At 45.1% G+C, this 18,607-nt stretch overlaps 2 protein-coding genes across 11 annotated transcripts in view; one reads left to right on the forward strand and one right to left on the reverse strand.

Moving 5' to 3' along the window:
- Nucleotides 1–8,041, reverse strand: part of nfkbil1 (nuclear factor of kappa light polypeptide gene enhancer in B-cells inhibitor-like 1) — a 32,048-nt gene extending 24,007 nt beyond the window's left edge. The window contains exons 1-3 of one of the 4 annotated variants that reach the window (XM_070861294.1): nt 7,862–7,881; nt 7,366–7,646; nt 1,046–1,154 (exon numbers count right to left, since the gene is read on the reverse strand). The gene's annotated coding sequence lies outside the window, so the exon portion shown is untranslated. The other 3 variants (XM_070861293.1, XM_070861292.1, XM_070861295.1) reach the window with 3 other exon arrangements.
- Nucleotides 8,042–8,059: 18 nt separating this feature from the next.
- csnk2b (casein kinase 2, beta polypeptide) overlaps nt 8,060–18,607 on the forward strand; it is a 72,256-nt gene continuing 61,708 nt past the window's right edge. For 2 of the 7 annotated variants that reach the window (XM_070861298.1, XM_070861302.1), the window contains exon 1: nt 8,060–8,237. Coding sequence is in view for 2 of the 7 variants with exons in the window: in XM_070861296.1 (XP_070717397.1) it covers nt 8,279–8,345 (67 nt within the window). In the remaining 5 variants the exon portion in view is untranslated. The other 5 variants (XM_070861299.1, XM_070861296.1, XM_070861297.1 and 2 more) reach the window with 5 other exon arrangements.

Below are 18,607 nucleotides of genomic sequence, written 5' to 3' on the forward strand. Positions count from 1 at the left end.
TGACCTGCTGAGTATTTCCAGCAATTTCAGTTTTATTCCAGTTACCTCCCAGGCAGGGAAAGGGGAGAGGGAGCAGATATAAAAATTAGATGAAGTGTTACCCAGGATAGATCTCTCAAACTGTCTACCAGCCCAGACAATACTCATAGGGCCTAATAACCACATAGAAGTTTACAGCACAGGAGGCAGCTCATCAGCCTATTGTGTATGTGCCAGCCCTTTACAGGAAAATCTAAAATTAATCCCACTGAGCTCTTCTCAATATCTTCCGCTGCTTCAAATACTTATCTAATTGTCCTCTAGAAAATGCAATGTTCTCCATCACAACCACTCCCTGTGACAAAGCATCCCTTGCTCCAGTACCCCTCTGCATAAAGAAATTTCTGTAAACTTCGTTCTTCGTTGATGCTCTTAAATTGATGAACTCCCGCCCCGTCACTTACTCCCCAACAGAGGATACAGTATTTCCCCATTAACTCTGTGAAGACCCCTCACCATTTTTCAAAAACATTGTGTTTCCAATAATCAGTTCCTCACAACTTTGTAAAACAAACTTTTACAGGCAATCCCTTTAATAATTAAAAACAAGACTATTGATCGCAACAAGGACCAGGGTGGTGGGTCGAGATTTGGAGCAGTAAGCACATCAGGGAACAAGAGAGGGGGTTGTATACCAAATATTATAAGAGAGGGGTTTGTATACCAAATATTATAACAAGAGAGGGGTTTGTATACCAAAAGTCTGCTCTTTCTGAACTTAAAGCTTACTTTCTCACTGCGCCTCTGCAGTGTGGGCCAACAGCTACTGAAGTGTGAATGGATTTTCAACAGCAGCAAAAATTAAAGTTTTTGAAACCTTATCCTCAAGTCAGGAATGAGCCCCACGCCTCACTCACTGTGCAGCTTTTTGGACTGGGGAAAGAGTGTGACCGTAAAATAACACAATTCACCAACATTATAAATAGGAGAATTAATATAACTAGAAATGAAGGTGGATAACAATATGAAAATAGCAATTAATCACAGTGGAAAGTGTCTAATCTACCTGTCTCCTCCAGGGGAAAGAATTTCACAGCAGGAACTGGTCCTCCTCTCAATGAAGTCCGAGTGAAACACGCTCCGCAACAATTGTTCCTACCGGGGAGTAAAGGAGACTGACAGGAGAAGGAAGAGCTGCAACTCAGAATTAAATAACGATCACAACAAACATTTGCACTGGAAAAAAATCTTCTACTCATAACTAAACATCTCAAATATGTAAAATAATAATAAAACATATATGAATGTAAGATGTATATAAATATAGGAACGAGTTTAATAAAAAGAAAGACTTGGATTTATATAGCACATTTCACGACCACCGGATGTCTCAAAGCGCTTTACAGCTAATAAAGTACTTTTGAAGTGTAGTCACTGTTGTAATGTGGAAACGCGGCAGCCAATTTGTGCACAGCAAGGTCCCCCAAACTGCAATGTGATAATGACCAGTTAATCTGTTAAAAGGTATTAAGATGAGTTGAAAAGCGGACAGTTCGAATATAGAACAATCTGTCACAAAACTTTGTTAAAGCAAAATTCATACGTAGTCTTATTTAGGTGCTTGATGAGGAATATTAAAGGGAATGGAGATTTGAGTAGGTGGCTCAAGGTGAGAAAAATACTGGTGCAGACTTCTAGCCAACAGGTTGTAAATTCTATCAATCAAGTGCCAAAAATAAGCAAATTTTGTTAACCTAAGCTATAAAGGGATATGGGGCAAAGATGGGTATACTGAGTTAGGTCACAGATCAGCCATGATCTCAGTGTATGGCAGGGCAGGCTCGAGGGGCTGCATGGCCTCCTCCTGTTCCCATGTTCCGAAATTAATATTCTTCTAACAAGGTGAGGATACTCAAATGGTATTAAGTAAAACAAAAGGCTTGTGTGGAGCATAAACGCAGGTATGGACCAGTTGGCTGAATGCTGTAAACACTTTGTAATTTGTAATGAACAGTACTTTTAAAAATCAAGCTTCCTAAGTTTGATGATCAAAACTGAAGCATTCCATGAATTTGTTGTTCTGCGTTGCATTTATGTTTGTGTCTGTGAGGCTTCATAGAAACATAGGTAGAATCATAGAATCTAACAGCACAGAAGGAGGCAATTCGGCCCCTCATTCATGTGCCAGCTCTTTAAAAGAGCTGTCGAATTTAGTCCCCCACCCCAGCTTTCTCTCCACAACTTTGCAAATAGCCTCTTTCTGTGCTTTAAATACTATGTATTACGAAGTATAAATTAGTCCTCTACAAGCACATGTCCAATTTGGACAAATAAGTGGCAGGTTAAGTTTGTATACCATCATGCTATATTTTTAGCGTAACTAATTCTTTTCATGTCACAGGCTAAGAATCAGAACTGTTTTTCAGTTTTGTCAGCTTTCACTAGTTTTCGAAGTTGGCATGTGTGAAAATTTAAAGATTGGCAATCTGCTTTTCAAAATAAGAATCCTTTGCCCTCTTACTGATCACAAAGCTCAACTTTCCACAACCGTTGAGCACAACAGGGATGGATGTGCATACTGGATGTGAGCAACAACATTATTAGTTGGACTGAATCTTGGGTGTAGAGGGCATAATTTCAAAATTTGCAGATGACACAAAACTTAAAGTATAGTGAACAGTAAGGAGGATAATGATAGACTTCAAGAGGACAGAGGCAGGCTGGTGGAATGGGCGGACAGGTGGCAGATGAAGCTTAATGCAGAAAAGGGCGGTAATACATTTTGGAAGGAAGAATGAGAAGAGACAATATAAATTAAAGGGATCAATTCTAAAGGGGCTGCAGGAACATGGAAACCTGGGAGTATGTGTGCACAAATCGTTGAAGGTATCAGTGCAACAACAACAACTTGTATTTCTATAGTGCCTTTAACGTAGTAGAACGTCCCAAGGCGCTTCACAGGACGATTATAAGACAAAAGAATTTGGGCTTCATAAATAGACATAGAGTACAAAAGCAAGGAAGTAATGATGAATCTTTATAAAACACTGGTTCAGTCTCAACTGGAGTATTGTGTCCAATTCTGGGCACCGCACTTTAGGAAAGATGAGAAGGCCTTAGAGAGGATGCAGAAAAGATTTACGAGGATGGATTCCACAGATGAGGGACTTCAGTTACGTGGATAGACTGGAGAAGCTGGGGTTCTCCTTTGAGCAGAGAAGGTTGAGAGGAGATTTAATAGAGGCGTTCAAAATCATGAGGGGTCTAGACAGAGTAGATAGAGAGAAACTGTTCCCATTGGCGGCAGGGTCGAGAACATGAGGACACAGATTTAATATGTTTGGCAGAAGAAACAAAGGTGACATGAGGAAAAACCTTTTTATAGTGAGTGGTTAGGATCTGGAATGCACTGTCTGAAAGGGTGGTGGAGGCAGATTCAATCGTGGCTCTCAAAAGAAAATTGGATAAGTACCTGAAGGAAAGAAATTACAGGGGTACAGGAAAAGGGTGGGGGAGTGGGACTAGCTGAAGTGCTCTTGCAGAGAGCAGGCATGGGCTCGACAGGCTGAAAGGCCTCCTTCTGTGCTCTATTTAAGTTGAGTTGTTTATCAGTTGTGGCCCCTCAAAAACAAGGTGCTTATTTGTTGTTTGGTGACCCCGTGTCTCCTTATAGCGTGCATTACGAAAAGGCAAAACTCAATCCCAACCTTTGACCAGAATAATAACAACTCTGGTGATTACAAGGATCAATAGAATGAATTCAATCATTTTGTCACTCTCACCTCTGAGTCAGAATGTTGTGGGATCAAGTCCCACTCCAGGAACATGAGCACAAATATATAGGCTAACACTTCACTGCAGTGCTAAGGGAGTGCTGCACTGTGGGAGGTGCCGCCTTTCGGATGAGACATTAAACCGAGGGCCCATCTGCTCTCTCAGGTGGATGTAAAAGATCCATGAAGAAGAGCAGGGGAGTTATCCCCGGTGTCATGGGCCAATATTTATCTCTCAATCAACATAACAAGAACAGATTATCTGGTCATTATCACATTGCAGTTTGTGGGAGTTTGCTGTGCGCAAATTGGCTGCAGCGTTAAACACATTACAACAGTGACTACACTCCAAAAAGTACTTCATTGGCTGCAAACATAACATAAGAACATAAGATTTAGGAACAGGCCCCTCGAGCCTGCTCTGCCATTCAACAAGATCATGGCAGATCTGGCCGTGGACTCAGCTCCACTTACCCGCCCGCTCCCCGTAACCCTTAATTCCCTTATTGGTTAAAAATCTATCTATCTGTGATTTGAATACATTCAATGAGCTAGCCTCAACTGCTTCCCTGGGCAGAGAATTCCACTGATTCACAACCCTCTGGGAGAAGAAATTCCTTCTCAACTCGGTTTTAAATTGGCTCCCCCGTATTTTGAGGCTGTGCCCCCTAGTTCTAGTCTCCCTGACCAGTGGAAACAACCTCTCTGCCTCTATCTTGTCTATCCCTTTCATTATTTTAAATGTTTCTATAAGATCACCCCTCATCCTTCTGAACTCCAACGAGTAAAGACCCAGTCTACTCAATCTATCATCATAAGGTAACCCCCTCATCTCCGGAATCAGCCTAGTGAATCGTCTCTGTACCCCCTCCAAAGCTAGTATATCCTTCCTTAAGTAAGGTGACCAAAACTGCATGCAGTACTCCAGGTGCGGCCTCACCAATACCCTATACAGTTGCAGCAAGACCTCCCTGCTTTTGTACTCCATCCCTCTCGCAATGAAGGCCAACATTCCGTTCGCCTTCCTGATTACCTGCTGCATCTGCAAACTAACTTTTTGGGATTCATGCACAAGGATCCGGTCCAGGGTGTCCTTGGAGATGGAGCACGCGGTGTCCACCGGTACGCTCGCGGCCTTCCGCGAGAGGTGGGCACCGGAGGGACTGGAGTGCATCATCACGCCCGGCAACCAAATTTTAATTTGATTTTACGTTTTAAAGTTAATTTGTTTTAATTACCGGTGCTTTTAGTGTCCCCTTCCCTGTTATAGGGGGCACTGGGGAAAAATTGTGATTTTAGTGCCAAAAAAAAAAAAAAAAAAAAAGAAAAACACAAAAAAAAACAAAAAAAAAAAGGGGGGAAAAAAAAGGGCCTTGTAAATGTCTGGAGTGTCACCCAGGTCGGGTGGCACCGTTTAATGTTTTATGTTTTGCAGGTGAACTCCAAAAAGAGTTTCATGCACAAGGAGTTAACGGAAAAAAAAAAACATTAAACCGTGCCCCCCGATCTGGGGGAAACACCAACATTTATAATGCCATTTTTTTTTTTTCCCGTTAACTCCCTAAAAGAGTTTCATGCACAAGGACCCCCAGGTCCCTCTGCACCGCAGCATGTTGTAATTTCTCCCCATTCAAATAATATTCCCTTTTACTGTTTTTTTTTCCAAGGTGGATGACCTCACACTTTCCGACATTGTATTCCATCTGCCAAACCTTAGCCCATTCGCTTAATCTATCTAAATCTCTTTGCAGCCTCTGTGTGTCCTCTACACAACCCGCTTTCCCACTAATCTTTGTGTCATCTGCAAATTTTGTTACACTACACTCTGTCCCCTCTTCCAGGTCATCTATGTATATTGTAAACAGTTGTGGTCCCAGCACCGATCCCTGTGGCACACCACTAACCACCGATTTCCAACCCGAAAAGGACCCATTTATCCCGACTCTCTGCTTTCTGTTAGCCAGCCAATTCTCTATCCATGCTAATACATTTCCTCTGACTCCGCGTACCTTTATCTTCTGCAGTAACCTTTTGTGTGGCACCTTATCGAATGCCTTTTGGAAATCTAAATACACCACATCCATCGGTACACCTCTATCCACCATGCTCATTGTATCCTCAAAGAATTCCAGTAAATTGGTTAAACATGATTTCCCCTTCCTGAATCCATGTTGCGTCTGCTTGATTGCACTATTCCTATCTAGATGACCCGCTATTTCTTCCTTAATGGTAGCTTCAAGCATTTTCCCCACTACAGATGTTAAACTAACCGGCCTATAGTTACCTGCACTTTGTCTGCCCCCTTTTTTAAACAGAGGCGCTATATAAATACGAGTTTTACTTTCTTTGTTGAGCTCCTCTAATTCTGCCCTCCTGAGCATCCCTGATTATCATTGCTCAACCATTGGTGGCCGTGCCTTCTGTTGCCTCGACCCCAAGCTCTGGAACTCTCCATTTCACTACTTCTCTTTCCTCTTTCAAGACACTACTTAAAACCTACCTCTTTGACCAAGCTTTTGGTCACCTGCGCTAATTTCTACTTATGCGGCTCGGTGTCAAGTTTTTATCGCATAATAATCCTGTGAAACACCGTGGGAAATTTCACTACATTAAAGAAAGACATCATTTATATTGTGCCTTTCACAACCATCGGACGTCTCAAAGCGTTTTACAGCCAATACAGTACATTTGGAGTGTAATCAGTTGTAATGTAGGAAACATGGCAGTCAATTTGCGCACAGCAAGCTCCCACAATCAGCAATGTGATAATGACCATGTAATCTGTTTTTATGTTGATTGAGAGGTAAATATTGGTAAAAATTGTGTGGGGCACTGTGTGTGTGTGTGTGTGTGTGTGTGTGTGCGTAGGCCCAGGAGAGGTGCCTAGAATAGCCGAGGGCCCAGGGGCAGCACAGGCCAGCCCACACTGCAATACGTGTGCGCACTAGGTCCGTGCAGCAGAGCTGGTCTCCAGTCGTCTTGGTCAATCCTCGCCACTGGACCAAGACCAAGCTCTGTCAAGCCTGTGTGGTGGCTGGTGTGCCCATTAAAAAAATCCAAGTACAGGCATCTTCCACCCTTCAATATGTAGTTCGGGATCTGCAATATTAGGTCCTTCATTGAAACACCTGTGAACTCATCACTTTTTGGCATGGAAGCAAGTCATCCTCACTTCGAGGGACTGCCTATGATGATGAAATATTGGCCCCAGGACACCAAGGATAACTATAAAAGCGCTATAGAGATACAAGTTGTTGTTGTTGTTCTTTGAAAGGCATGAGTGTGAAGAACTGAGGCCTTGCTTCTGGTTCATCATCATTATAGGCAGTCCCTCGGAATCGAGGAAGACTTGCTTCCACTCTAAAAGTGAGTTCTTAGGTGGCTGTACAGTCCATTACGAGAACCATAGTTTCTGTCACAGGTGGGTCAGATAGTCGTTGAGGGAAAGGGTGGGTGGGTCTGGTTTGCCGCACGATCCTTCCGCTGCCCGCGCTTGATTTCTGCATGCTCTCGGCGACGATACTCGAGGTGCTCAGCGCCCTCTCGGATACACTTCCTCCACTTAGGGCGGTCTATGGCCAGGGACTCCCAGGTGTCGGTGGGGGTGTTGCACCTTATCAGGGAGGCTTTGAGGGTGTCCTTGTAACGTTTCCTCTGCCCGCCTTTGGCTCGTTTGCCGTGAAGGAATTCCGAGTAGAGCGCTTGCTTTGGGAGCCTCGGTGTCTGGGGCATGCGGACAATGTGGCCTGCCCAGCGGAGCTGTGGTCAGTGCTTCAATGCTGGGGATGTTGGCCTGGACGAGGACGCTGACGTTGGTGCGTCTGTCCTCCCCGGGGGATTTGCAGGATCTTGCGGAGACATCGTTGGTGGTATTTCTCCAGCGACTTGAGGTGTCTGCGGTACATGATAATATGGTATGTTAGAATAGCAAGTTTCTCTTGTACTTTCAAATCAGCAGACTCGATGAATTATGTTACTCTGGTTCTGTGTTAAACTATAGTGCGACGTGTTTCTTTCTTAGAACACGAAAGCGGCAAAAGGTTTGATAAAAGAAACCATTTGGAATGAAATACTCCATTTCTGTCTGATGCAGCGATGTTGATACAAACTTTGCATTTAGTTGAAACTGAATCCAGGGAACGGACAGTTGTGGTCCATATCTCTGAGCCATACAGGAGGGCGGGTGTTACTACAGCCCTGTAGACCATGAGCTTGGTGACAGTTTTGAGGGACTGGTCTTCAAACACCCTTCAGGCGGCCGGTTGCCAGGGAGCTGGTCGCCAAGCCGGGCGGCGTGTCACGTCACTTCCGGCGGGGAGCGGAAGTGTGGGCCTGGCTGGAGTCGGGGGGCCGAGCGCGCGGACTGGGACCGAGGACAATCCGGGGACTCGCGGACCCTGCCGCTGCTCATTAGATCCACACACACAACAACCCCCCAAAAAATTATCGCTGTTTATATATAAAAAACAGCGGCTCTCCTGACCGGTAAATCTTTTATACAAATCTTAAATGTATTTCTTTTCTTTATGTCGCCAAACCCGCCAATGGAAAATGCGAGCGGTTTAAATCGGACAGCTGCGTTAGCCAAAGAAGGTAGAAAAAAAAGAGTTTTCGAACAAGAGCGGTAAAAAAAAAAAGAAATTTGAAGTTGATCTTTTTATCTTTTCTCTGTCGGTCGGCCAAAGCCTGTCCGGACCAGGCCGCGTTGCTAGGGGAGGGGGAGGAGCCCGGGGGCAACCTCGCTGCGCCCGCCCCCTTTCCCCGCCTCTGGCCAATCGGCAGGGGAACTGCCAGCGGATGCTGCGCGCTGATTGGCCCCGGCGGCTGTCAGTCAAGCGGCGCCGGGTTTCCGCTGGTCCAAGATAGGGGGTCGACCCGCACCGCGATCCCGCGACCGGTCGATTATTTTTTTTTGTTCAAAAAGATTATTTTTGTTCGCTGAGGGATTTTTTTTCCTGATCATAACGGTCGGGGCGTTTAACTGTAAATCGTCCTATGCCACGTTGTGTTGGAAACCTCCTCCTCCTCCTCCTCCTCCTCCCATATTTTAATCGGGACCGGGTTGTGCAAGGGAGCCAGCCAGCGGGCGGCGGAGTCGGCCGCGGGGCATGCCGGATCTTGGAGTTCGCTCGGCTGGCGGCGGCCAGCATCGGCGGGCGCGAGTGACGTCAGTCTCGTACTGCAAACCCCGGCGTGCACCGCGCTGCCCCAACTCAACGCAGGCGCAGTGGGCGGAGTACCGCATTCTTCTCTCTTTTTTCCCCACCCCCCATTCCAAGGAGAACTGAACCACATTTTGTGGCACTTGAGGTACACAGCCGGCCCTCTCGGTGCCAGATCGCCACGATATCGCGTGTAAATTCCAAGGTTGCATGGCATATAGCGGCTGACTATCTCCCGCTACTTTCCCTTCGAATCTCTTGGTGCCTTTTGCTCTCATTTTGTGACGTATTTCTCTTTAACTTCTGTATCCATTTCATCAATCTCTGTTTCCAATTTATTAATGGCTTTTTGGGGGGTGGGTGGAGGTTGTTGGTTTTGTAGCAGCAGCTATGTTTGTAGTGAAAACCAGAAAATAAAGTAACTATAAGGTAACATAACCTTTTATTTAAGTTATAATTTGGGGTTAGAAGGTTTGTGGCATAACGAGGTGAGTTTTTCATTTTACAGTAACTCAATGTAGATTCAATCGTTTTATTAACAGAAATGCAACCTTATGCACAATTAGCTATTTTGAAGCTTAGGTGAAAAATACATCACTTCGGTAAATGATTAATTTGTATGAACCCTAAGGGTTTGCTCTCATTGTTGCTTGTTTAGTGTGTGCTAACGGCTCATGTTCAGATCTGCAGTCGTGTGATTTTTTTTGTGTGTGTTTCTTTAATTGCAAAATAACGTTTTACTGTTGGAACTAGGGGCCTTTTAGTTATTGCTGTGTTTCTAGATGTATGACATGCACTCAATGTTAAATGTTTTAAGTATTTTTTAATTGGTAAATACCTTACTGAAAGGGTTTCTGTAGTTTATAAAAAATGACCAACGACTATCCTCCTGGGAGTCTGATCTCTTTTGGGGCCACAGTGGCACCAAGAGATAAACCTAGTGATGCAAATTCACAACTGGTTCAACCATCTGGCAGTCTTAGTAATCCAATACATGACCTAGGTAGGTCTGCAGTCCTTTGGGCAGTGTTTTATCATTGGCGATCCAACCTGGCTCACTTATGTACCGTGAAGGTGTAGCCCTGCCACAGGGCCTAGACTTCTTCCCATTCAGTGAGCTCTGCATGCCAGCACCCCAACAGGTTACAGCAGTGAAAAGCTTACCAGTCCTCTGTGTGCGGTTTTAACCAATGAACCTCTAGCCATACATTTGCGCGTGCTGCGAACCTGTGCCTGCCTTAAACTGAGCTTGGGGCTATGTCCCTACAAGAGGAGATGTGCCCTCTTTTAGGCAAACGTAAACTGTACAGGTGTTGATTTCTTGGTAGCTTGCTTTGGTAACTTTTAAATGTGACATTTACAAGTCAAACTCCGGCTGACAAAGTTTTAAGAATATTATGTAGCTTTCAAGATTTTATTATGGAAACAATATTTTGAGTGAGATCCATGAAATTTCATAGTTTAAAAAAAGACAGACAGACAAGACATTTATACCGTGCCTTTCACAACCTCAGGACATCTCAAAGTGCTTCACAGCCAATGAAGTTCTTTTTGAAGTGTAGTCACTGTTGTAATGTGGGAAACGCGGCAGCCAATTTGCACACAGCAAGCTCCCACAAACAACAATGTGATAATGACCAGATACTCTAGTTTAGTTATGTTGATTGAGGGATAAATGTTGGCCAGGACCCCTTGGGAGCTCCCCTGCCCTTGTTCGAAATAGTGGCCGTGGGATCTTTTTACGTCCACCTGAGAGAGCAGACAGATTTAGCGTTTCATCCGAAAGACGACATCTCCGACAGTGCAGCTTTCCCTCAGCATTGCACTGGGAGTGTCAGCCTAGATTTTTGTGCTCAGGTCTCTGGAGTGGGACTTGAACTCTCAACCTTCTGACTCGGAGGCGAGAGTACTACCCACTGAACAAAGGGTGAAAGATGTCAAGCTTTCAAACAGCAACAGTGCTACATTTAAAAGTATTTTTAAAAGGAAGATGTGGGAAGCTTTCATTGAAAAATAAATAAATTAACATTCTTAATGTTGAACTAAACGTCTAGACTAAACTCTCCTTTGTAGTTGGGTGTATCACTTCAAATGAGATGAGGGATGTTGAGGCTTTATTCACGAGGAAATTCCTAAAGGTTTGCACGGTCAACTCCTGAAAGAAAAGCAGCAACTAGCGATTGAGCTTGGCCATTTAGTTTTTAATGAGATGTTAATTTATTTTTAATTAAAACTCATGGATTCCAAACTGCCAGACTCTCTTTCGCTGTGATGGTGGCGTACTTATTGACAGGAATTTAAAAGTAATCATGAAGTAAGATGGGGAAAGATTTCATTCAACAAAATTACAGCAAAATACCGGCCAACCAACACTGTTTCTCAATGGTGATTAAAATAGAAAAAGAGCATGTACTTAAAGGTTGGCAGTCCTCAAAGTAGAGAAATCACCAAGTCCTAGGTGACTGAGGGATGTAAGGGAGAACATTGCATAAGCTCTGGCCACAATCTTCCAATCCTCTTTGGACATGAGGTTGGAGCCGGAGGTCTGGAGGATTGCAAATTTTATACCCGTTTTTCTTTTCAAGAAAAAAAGAGGGAGAGGGATAAACCCGGCCACTACAGGCCAGTCAGCGTAACATCAGTGGTAGAGACAATCATCCGGACAAAATTAATTGTCATAGTGTGGGCTAATAAATGAAAGTCAGCACAGATTTATTGATAAATTGTGTTTTGAGTAAGTTGATAGAGTTCTTTGATAATGAAGTAACTGAGAGGGTTGATGACGGTAGTGTAGTTGATGTTGTGTATATGGACTTTCAAAAGGCATTTGACAAAGTACCACATAATAGAATTATTAGCCAAATTAAAGCCCATGGGATTTAAGGGGCAGTGGCAGCATGGATACAAATTGGGTAAGGGACAGAAAGCAGAGAGTAGTGATAGACGGGTGTGTTTCAGACTGGAGGAAAGTATGCTGTGGTGTTCCACAGGGGTCAGTATTAGGACCACTGCTCTTTTTGATATATATTAATGATCTAGACTTGAGTGTACAGGGTATAATTTCAAAGTTTGCAGATGACACAAAACTTGGAAATGTAGTAAACAATGAGGAGGATAGTAACAGTCTACAGGAGGACATAGACAGCCTGGTGAAATGGGCAGATGAAATTTAATGGCGAAAATATGAAGTGATACATTTTGGTTGGGAGAATGAGGAGAGACAATATAAACGAAATGATACAATTTTAAAGGGGTGCAAGAACAGGGACCCCTGTACATAAATCTTCGAAAGTGGCAAAACCAGTTGAGAAGGCTGTTCAAAGCATATGGTATCCTTGGCTTTATTAATAGAGCAAGAGACAGGAAAAGCAAGGAAGCTATGTTGAACCTTTATAAAACGCTGATTAGGCCTCAGCTGGAGTATTGTGCTCAATTCTGGGCACTGCACTTTTTAGAACAACATCCAAGACCTTGGAGTGGGTGCAAAGAGATTTACTAGAACACTACCTGGAATGAGGGACTTCAGTTGCGTGGATAGACTGGAGAAGCTGACATCATTCTCCTTGGAGCAGAGCAGGTTAAGAGGAGATTTGACAGAGGTGTTAAAATTAATGAACGGTTTGAAGCTGTTTCCAGTGGCAGTAGGATTGGTAACCAGAGGACACGGATTTAAGAAGGTTGGCAAAAGCGTCAGAAGTGGAAACTTTTTTACACAGCAAGTTGTTGTGATTTGAAACATACCACCTGAAATGGTGATGGAATCAGATTCAGTAGTAAAGTTCAAAAGAGAATTGGATAAATACTTTTAAGGGGAAAAAAATTTCAGGGTTATGGGGAAAAAGCCGGGGGAATGGAATTAATTGGAGAGCTCTACCAAAAAGCCGTCTGAGGCCTGATAGGGTGAATGGCCTCTATGCTGTATCATTCTATGGTTCCAAGTAGGTTTATCAGTCGCAATTTCTTCAAAGCTTCACAGAACCGCATGGGGTAATTAGAACTTCAGGAAACTGATCGGGCTTTGTGGTACAACAGTTTCCTGGCTGCTGCAGCAAGAAAACTTCTTAGTGTAAAACATTAAATTATGGATACCTTTTTTAAGAATGGAACTGAGATGGGAGGATTGTCCTATGAGGAGCGATTGAGTAGACTAGGCCCATATTCTCTGGGGTTTAGGAGAATGAGAGGTGATCTCATTGAAACATACAAAATTCTTACAGGGCTTGACAGGGTAGATGCTGACAGGGTAGATGCTAACAGGATGTTTCTCTGGCTGGGGAGTCTCAATCCAGAGGTCACGGTATCAGAATAAGGGGTCGGCCATTTAGGACTGAGATGAGAATCTTCTTCACTCAGAGAGTGGTGAATCTTTGGAATTCTCTACCTCGGAGGTTTGGGGAGGCTCAAATCTTGAGTATATTCAAGACCGAGATCGATAAGATTTTTGGATATTAAGGGAATCAAGGGATATGGGGATAGTGCAAGAAAGTGGAGTTGAGGTAAACGATCAGCCATGATATTGAATGGCGGACAGGCTCGAATGGCCCACTCCTATTATGTTTTCAAAGGCACTCATGACATTGTTAATACATTCCGGTTCGGTTTGAGGAAAAAAATGGCATGAATGTATATGGCAAGTGATCTTCAGACTGTGTCTGAAAAGCTGGTGGAAGCAGATTCACAAGCAATATTCCAAAAGGAATTTGTGTGCGTGTGTGTGTTATATACATATATATTTGAAAAGCAAAACTTTGCATGGCTATGAGGAGAAAGCACACCTCTTTCAAAGAGCCGACACAGGCAAGATGGGCCGAATGACCTCCTGTGCTGTCGGATTTTATTGTGCTGTGCGCTGCCTATTGCTGGAACAGAACCAACGTTAAGAATTGCCATTGCTGTCTTAATGATGTAGCCAGCAAGTTTGCTGAACTAGGAAAAGGCTGGTTCATAAGTCTAAATTTAATGCTGTCGAAAGCAAGAGGTTTTCAAATGTTGGGAGTTACTGGATTTCAGGGTGTTGGTGGTGAGGATCAGAAGGTGTCAGTGCTGGTCCCCCAGGAAGTTGGGGGTTCCTGGGTCTGTGAATATTTGCAGCAGGGGGTCCACCCCTCTCTTCCCCGACCCCCCGCCCCCCCCATTCAAAGGTTGTGGAATTCTCTGGTCTAAAATCTTTTACTCCTTCACCCTGCAAAAACTGCCATTCCAAGTGAAAATTGTATAATTAACATTAGGTAGAGTTTTACAGCACAGAAACAGTGTCATTCTGCCCAACAGGTCCATGCCGGTCTTTATGCTCCACACGAGCCTCGTCCCACCCGTCCTCATCTCACCATATCAGCATAAGTTCCTTCCTCCCTCATGTCTTTATCTAGTTTCCCCTTAAATGCATCTACGCAACCTCAACTCCTTGTGGTAGCGAATTTGCTTAATTGTAACTGCTATATTATTTACAATTTCCCCCATTTCCACCCCCCTCCCTTTTTCAGGTTACAGCTGTGAAATACAGAAGAGCCGCCAATATTTGTGCATAACTTATTCAGCATCCAAATTTTCCTGTAGAAATTCTTGCAAATTCACCCCACCGCACAGTCCATTAACATCCAATCTCTTCACTTTTGTCCGATTACGCTTCTGTAAAGCGCCTTTGGGCCTTTTCTACATTTAAAGGAACTGTTTTCAGTGTTTGTGCTGACATCAGCTTCACAGCCTAAGAAGGGGTACATTCAGTGTACTTCTCTCAATTGCTGTACCTGGAATATCGCGGAAGACCAAAAAGCTAAAGGTGCTGCGCCATCTGTTAGTCTCCATTTTAATGTAGGTGAGGGTTGTCTGCATTATGGGGAATGGCACAAGTTCCAGTGGGTTATAATAACCAGTCTCGATAGCTGCGCTCGCGATCGTCATCTGCAAGCACCTGTCATAGGGGCTTGTGCAGTCAGCAGCAACGTGAAAACAGATTTGCTGGCTTTTTTTAAAAAAGTAGGTTTTCCCAACTGTTGGTTTTCCTATGGCCAGTTAACATGTTGCTTCTTGTGTGCTGTCTCGCCAGTTTCTTCTCTCTGGGCTGGCCTTCCGCTGCCTGCTGTTCTAATCGTTGCTTGTTCCCCGCTGCTCTCTTTGCTGCCTGTACCTGCTGCCACCTCTTATGTCCGCTGGTGCTTGCACTCCGTGCTCGCTGACCTACTTTGGCTCCCGAATTCTCGACTTTGCATCTCCCAACCACCTACAATCCTCAGATCTCTGCGCTCCTCCAATTCTGTCTGCCCTCTTGCGCATCCCTGATTATCTTTGGAGGCCGTGTCCTGAAATTCCCTTCCTAAACCTCTCCACCTCTCTTCCTTTAAGACGCTCCTTAAAACCTACCACTTTGACCAAGCTTTTGGTCACCAGTCCTAATATCTCCTTTGGTGGCTCGGTGTCAGATCTTTGTCTGATAACGGTCCCATGAAGCACCTTGGAACATCCTACCATGTTAATGGTGCTATATAAATGCAAGTTGTTGTTCTTGGGTTTGCAGCTTCGGCCTCAGCTTTTCAAACTTCCCAGCCTGGAGGACTGTTAAATGTTGCTCATCGTTGGCATGAGCATCATTCATGGCGTAAATCCACCAACCGGACAATTCAAAAGAGCGGGTGCTGAAAGTTTTGCATTTCAAAGAGAAACTATAATACTAAAACCGGCGGACCACCTGGCATCGACCTCGGCACCGGCTTCGGACACGACAATGACACACCCAGCCCAGTCGACCCTGCAAAATCCTCCTCACTAACTTCTGGGAACTTGTGCCAAAATTGGAAGAGCTGTCCCACAGATTAATCAAGCAACAGCCTGACCTAGTCATATTCACAATCATACCTTTCAACCAATGCCCCAGACGCCTCCATCACCATCCCTGGGTATGTCCAGTCCCACCGGCAGGATGGACCCACCAGGGTTGGGGGCACAGTAGTCTACAGTCAGGAGGGAGTGACCCTGGGTGTCTTCAACATTGACTCCGGACCCCATGAAGCCTCATGGCTTCAATCAAACATGGGCAAGAAAACCTCCTGCTGATTACTGACCTCCCTCAGCTGATGAATCAGTGCTCCTCCATGTTGAACACCACTTGGAAGAAGCACTGAGGGTAGCAATGTACTCTGGGTGGTGCACTTCAGCAAGAGTGGCTCAGTAGCACCACTACTCACCGAGCTGGCTGAGTCCCATAGCTGCCAGACTGGGTCTGCGGCGAGTGGTGAGAGAACCAACACGAAGGAAAAACATACATGACCTCATCCTCACCAATCTATGCAACTGTACATGAAAGCATTGGTAGCAGTGACCACCGCACAGTCATTGTGGAGACAAAGTCCTGTCTTTACACTGAGAATACCTTCCATCGTGTTATGTGGCATTACAACCGTGCTAAATGGGATAGATTCAGAGCAGATCTACCAGCTCAACATTGGGCATCCATGAGGTGCTGTGGGCCATCAGCAGCAGCGGAATTGTATTCCACCACAATCTCTAATCTCACTCTATCATTACCATCAAGCTTGAGGACCAACCCTGGTTAAATGAGCAGTGTAGAAGAGCATGCCAGGAGCAGCATAAGGCATACCTAAAAATGAGGTGCCAACTTGGGGAAGCTGCAACACAGGATTACATGCATGCTAAACAGTGGTAGCTGCATGTTATACACCGAGCTAAGTGATCCCACAATCCGATCAAAGCTCCGCAGTCCTGCCACATTCAATCGAGGACAGGAGGATCCATGAATATCCCCATCCACAATGATGGCGGAGCCCAGCACACGAGTGCAAAAGGCAACACTGAAGCATTTGCAACCATCTTCAGCCAGAAGTGTAGAGTAGATGATCCATATCAGCCTCCTCCTGAGGACCCGTCATCACAGAAGCCAGTCTTCAGCCAGTTCAATTCACTCCACGTGATTTGAAGAAATGGCTGAACGCACTGGATACAGCAAAGGCAACGGGCCCCAACAACATCCCGGCTGTTGTGCTGAAGACTTGTGCTCCAGAACTAGCCGTGCTTCAAGCCAAGCTATTTCAGTTCAGCTACAACGCTGGCATCTACCTGACAATGTAAAAAAAAAACTGCACAGCTATGTCCTCTCCACAAAAAGCAGGACAAATCCAATCCAGCCAATTACCACTCCATCAGTATACTCTGTCATCAACTAAGCGATGGAAGGTGTAGTCGACAGTGCTATCAAGCGGCACTTACTCACCAATAACCTGGTCACCAGTTTGGGTTCCGCCAGGTCCGCTCTGCTCCGGACCTCGTGATCCAAACATGGACAAAAGAGGTGGGGTAGAGTGACTGCCCTTGACATCAAGGCAGCATTTGACCGAATGTGGCATCAAGGAGTAAAACTGAAGTCAATGAACTCTCTGAAAACTCTCCGCTGGCTGGTGTCAAACCTAGCACAAAGGAAGATGGTTGTGGGGATTGGAGGTCAATCATCACAGCCCCAGGACATCGCTGCAGGAATTCCTCAGGGCAGTGTCCTAGACCCAACCATTTTCAGCTACTTCATCAATGACCTTCCCTCCGTCATAAGATCAGAAGTGGGGGTGTTCGCTGATGACTGCACAGGGTTCAGTTCCATTCGTAACTCCTCAGATAATGAAGCAGTCCATGCCCGCATACAGCAAGACCCGGACAACATTCAGGGTTGGGCTGATAAATGGCAAGTAACATTCGCGTCACACAAGTGGCAGGCAATTACTATCTCCAACAAGTGAGGATCTAACCACTGCCCCTTGATATTCATTACCTTTGCCAAATCCGCCACTATCAACATCCTGGGGGTCACCATTAACCAGAAACTTAACTGGACCAGCTACACACAATACTGAAGCAATAAGAGCAGGTCAGATGCTGGGTATTCTGCGGCAAGTGTTTCACCTCCTGACTCCCCAAAGCCTTTCCACCATTTACAAGGCACAAGTCAGGAGTGTGATGGAATACTCTCCACTTGCCTGGATGAGTGCAGCTCCAACAACACTCAAGAAGCTCGACACCATCCAGGACAAAGCAGCGCACTTGATTGGCACCCCATCCACCATCTTAAACGTTCGCTCCCTCCACCCCTGGTTGCAGTTGTATCATCTATAAGATGCACTGCAGCAACTCGCCAAGGCTTCTTTGGCAGCATCTCCCAAACCCACGACCTCTACCGCCTAGAAGGACAAGGGTAGCAGGCGCATGGGAACACCACCACCTCCACGTTCCTTCCCCTCCAAGTCACACACCATTCTGGCATGGAAATATATCGCCATTCCTTCATCATCACTGGGTCCAAATCATGGAGCTCCCTCCCGAACAGCACTGTGGGAGCACCTTCACCACATGTGCAGCGGTTGAAGAAGGCGGCTCCCTACCACCTTCTCAAGAGCAGTTAGGGATGGGCAATAAATGCTGTCCTTGCCAGTGACGCCCGCATCTCAGGAACGAATAATTTAAAAAAAAGTCAAGAAGGAACGACTGTCCGGATAACAGGATCTTGTGGGCTGGAATTGATCCACGTGCCTTTTATTGGATACCCTGAGACCAATAGCAAAAGTGCTCATCGTGTGAAACATTGCGCGTCACTGAAACCCCCCCGGTGACGGTGCTGTGGTGTACGGGAGCTCCTGGAGGTAGCCTGGGATAACCAAGTAAAGAATTATGACTGGTGCATTTGGGAGGGAAGGA

This window comes from Pristiophorus japonicus, chromosome 19 (assembly GCF_044704955.1).
Source record: "Pristiophorus japonicus isolate sPriJap1 chromosome 19, sPriJap1.hap1, whole genome shotgun sequence".
Lineage (NCBI taxonomy): Eukaryota > Metazoa > Chordata > Chondrichthyes > Pristiophoridae > Pristiophorus > Pristiophorus japonicus.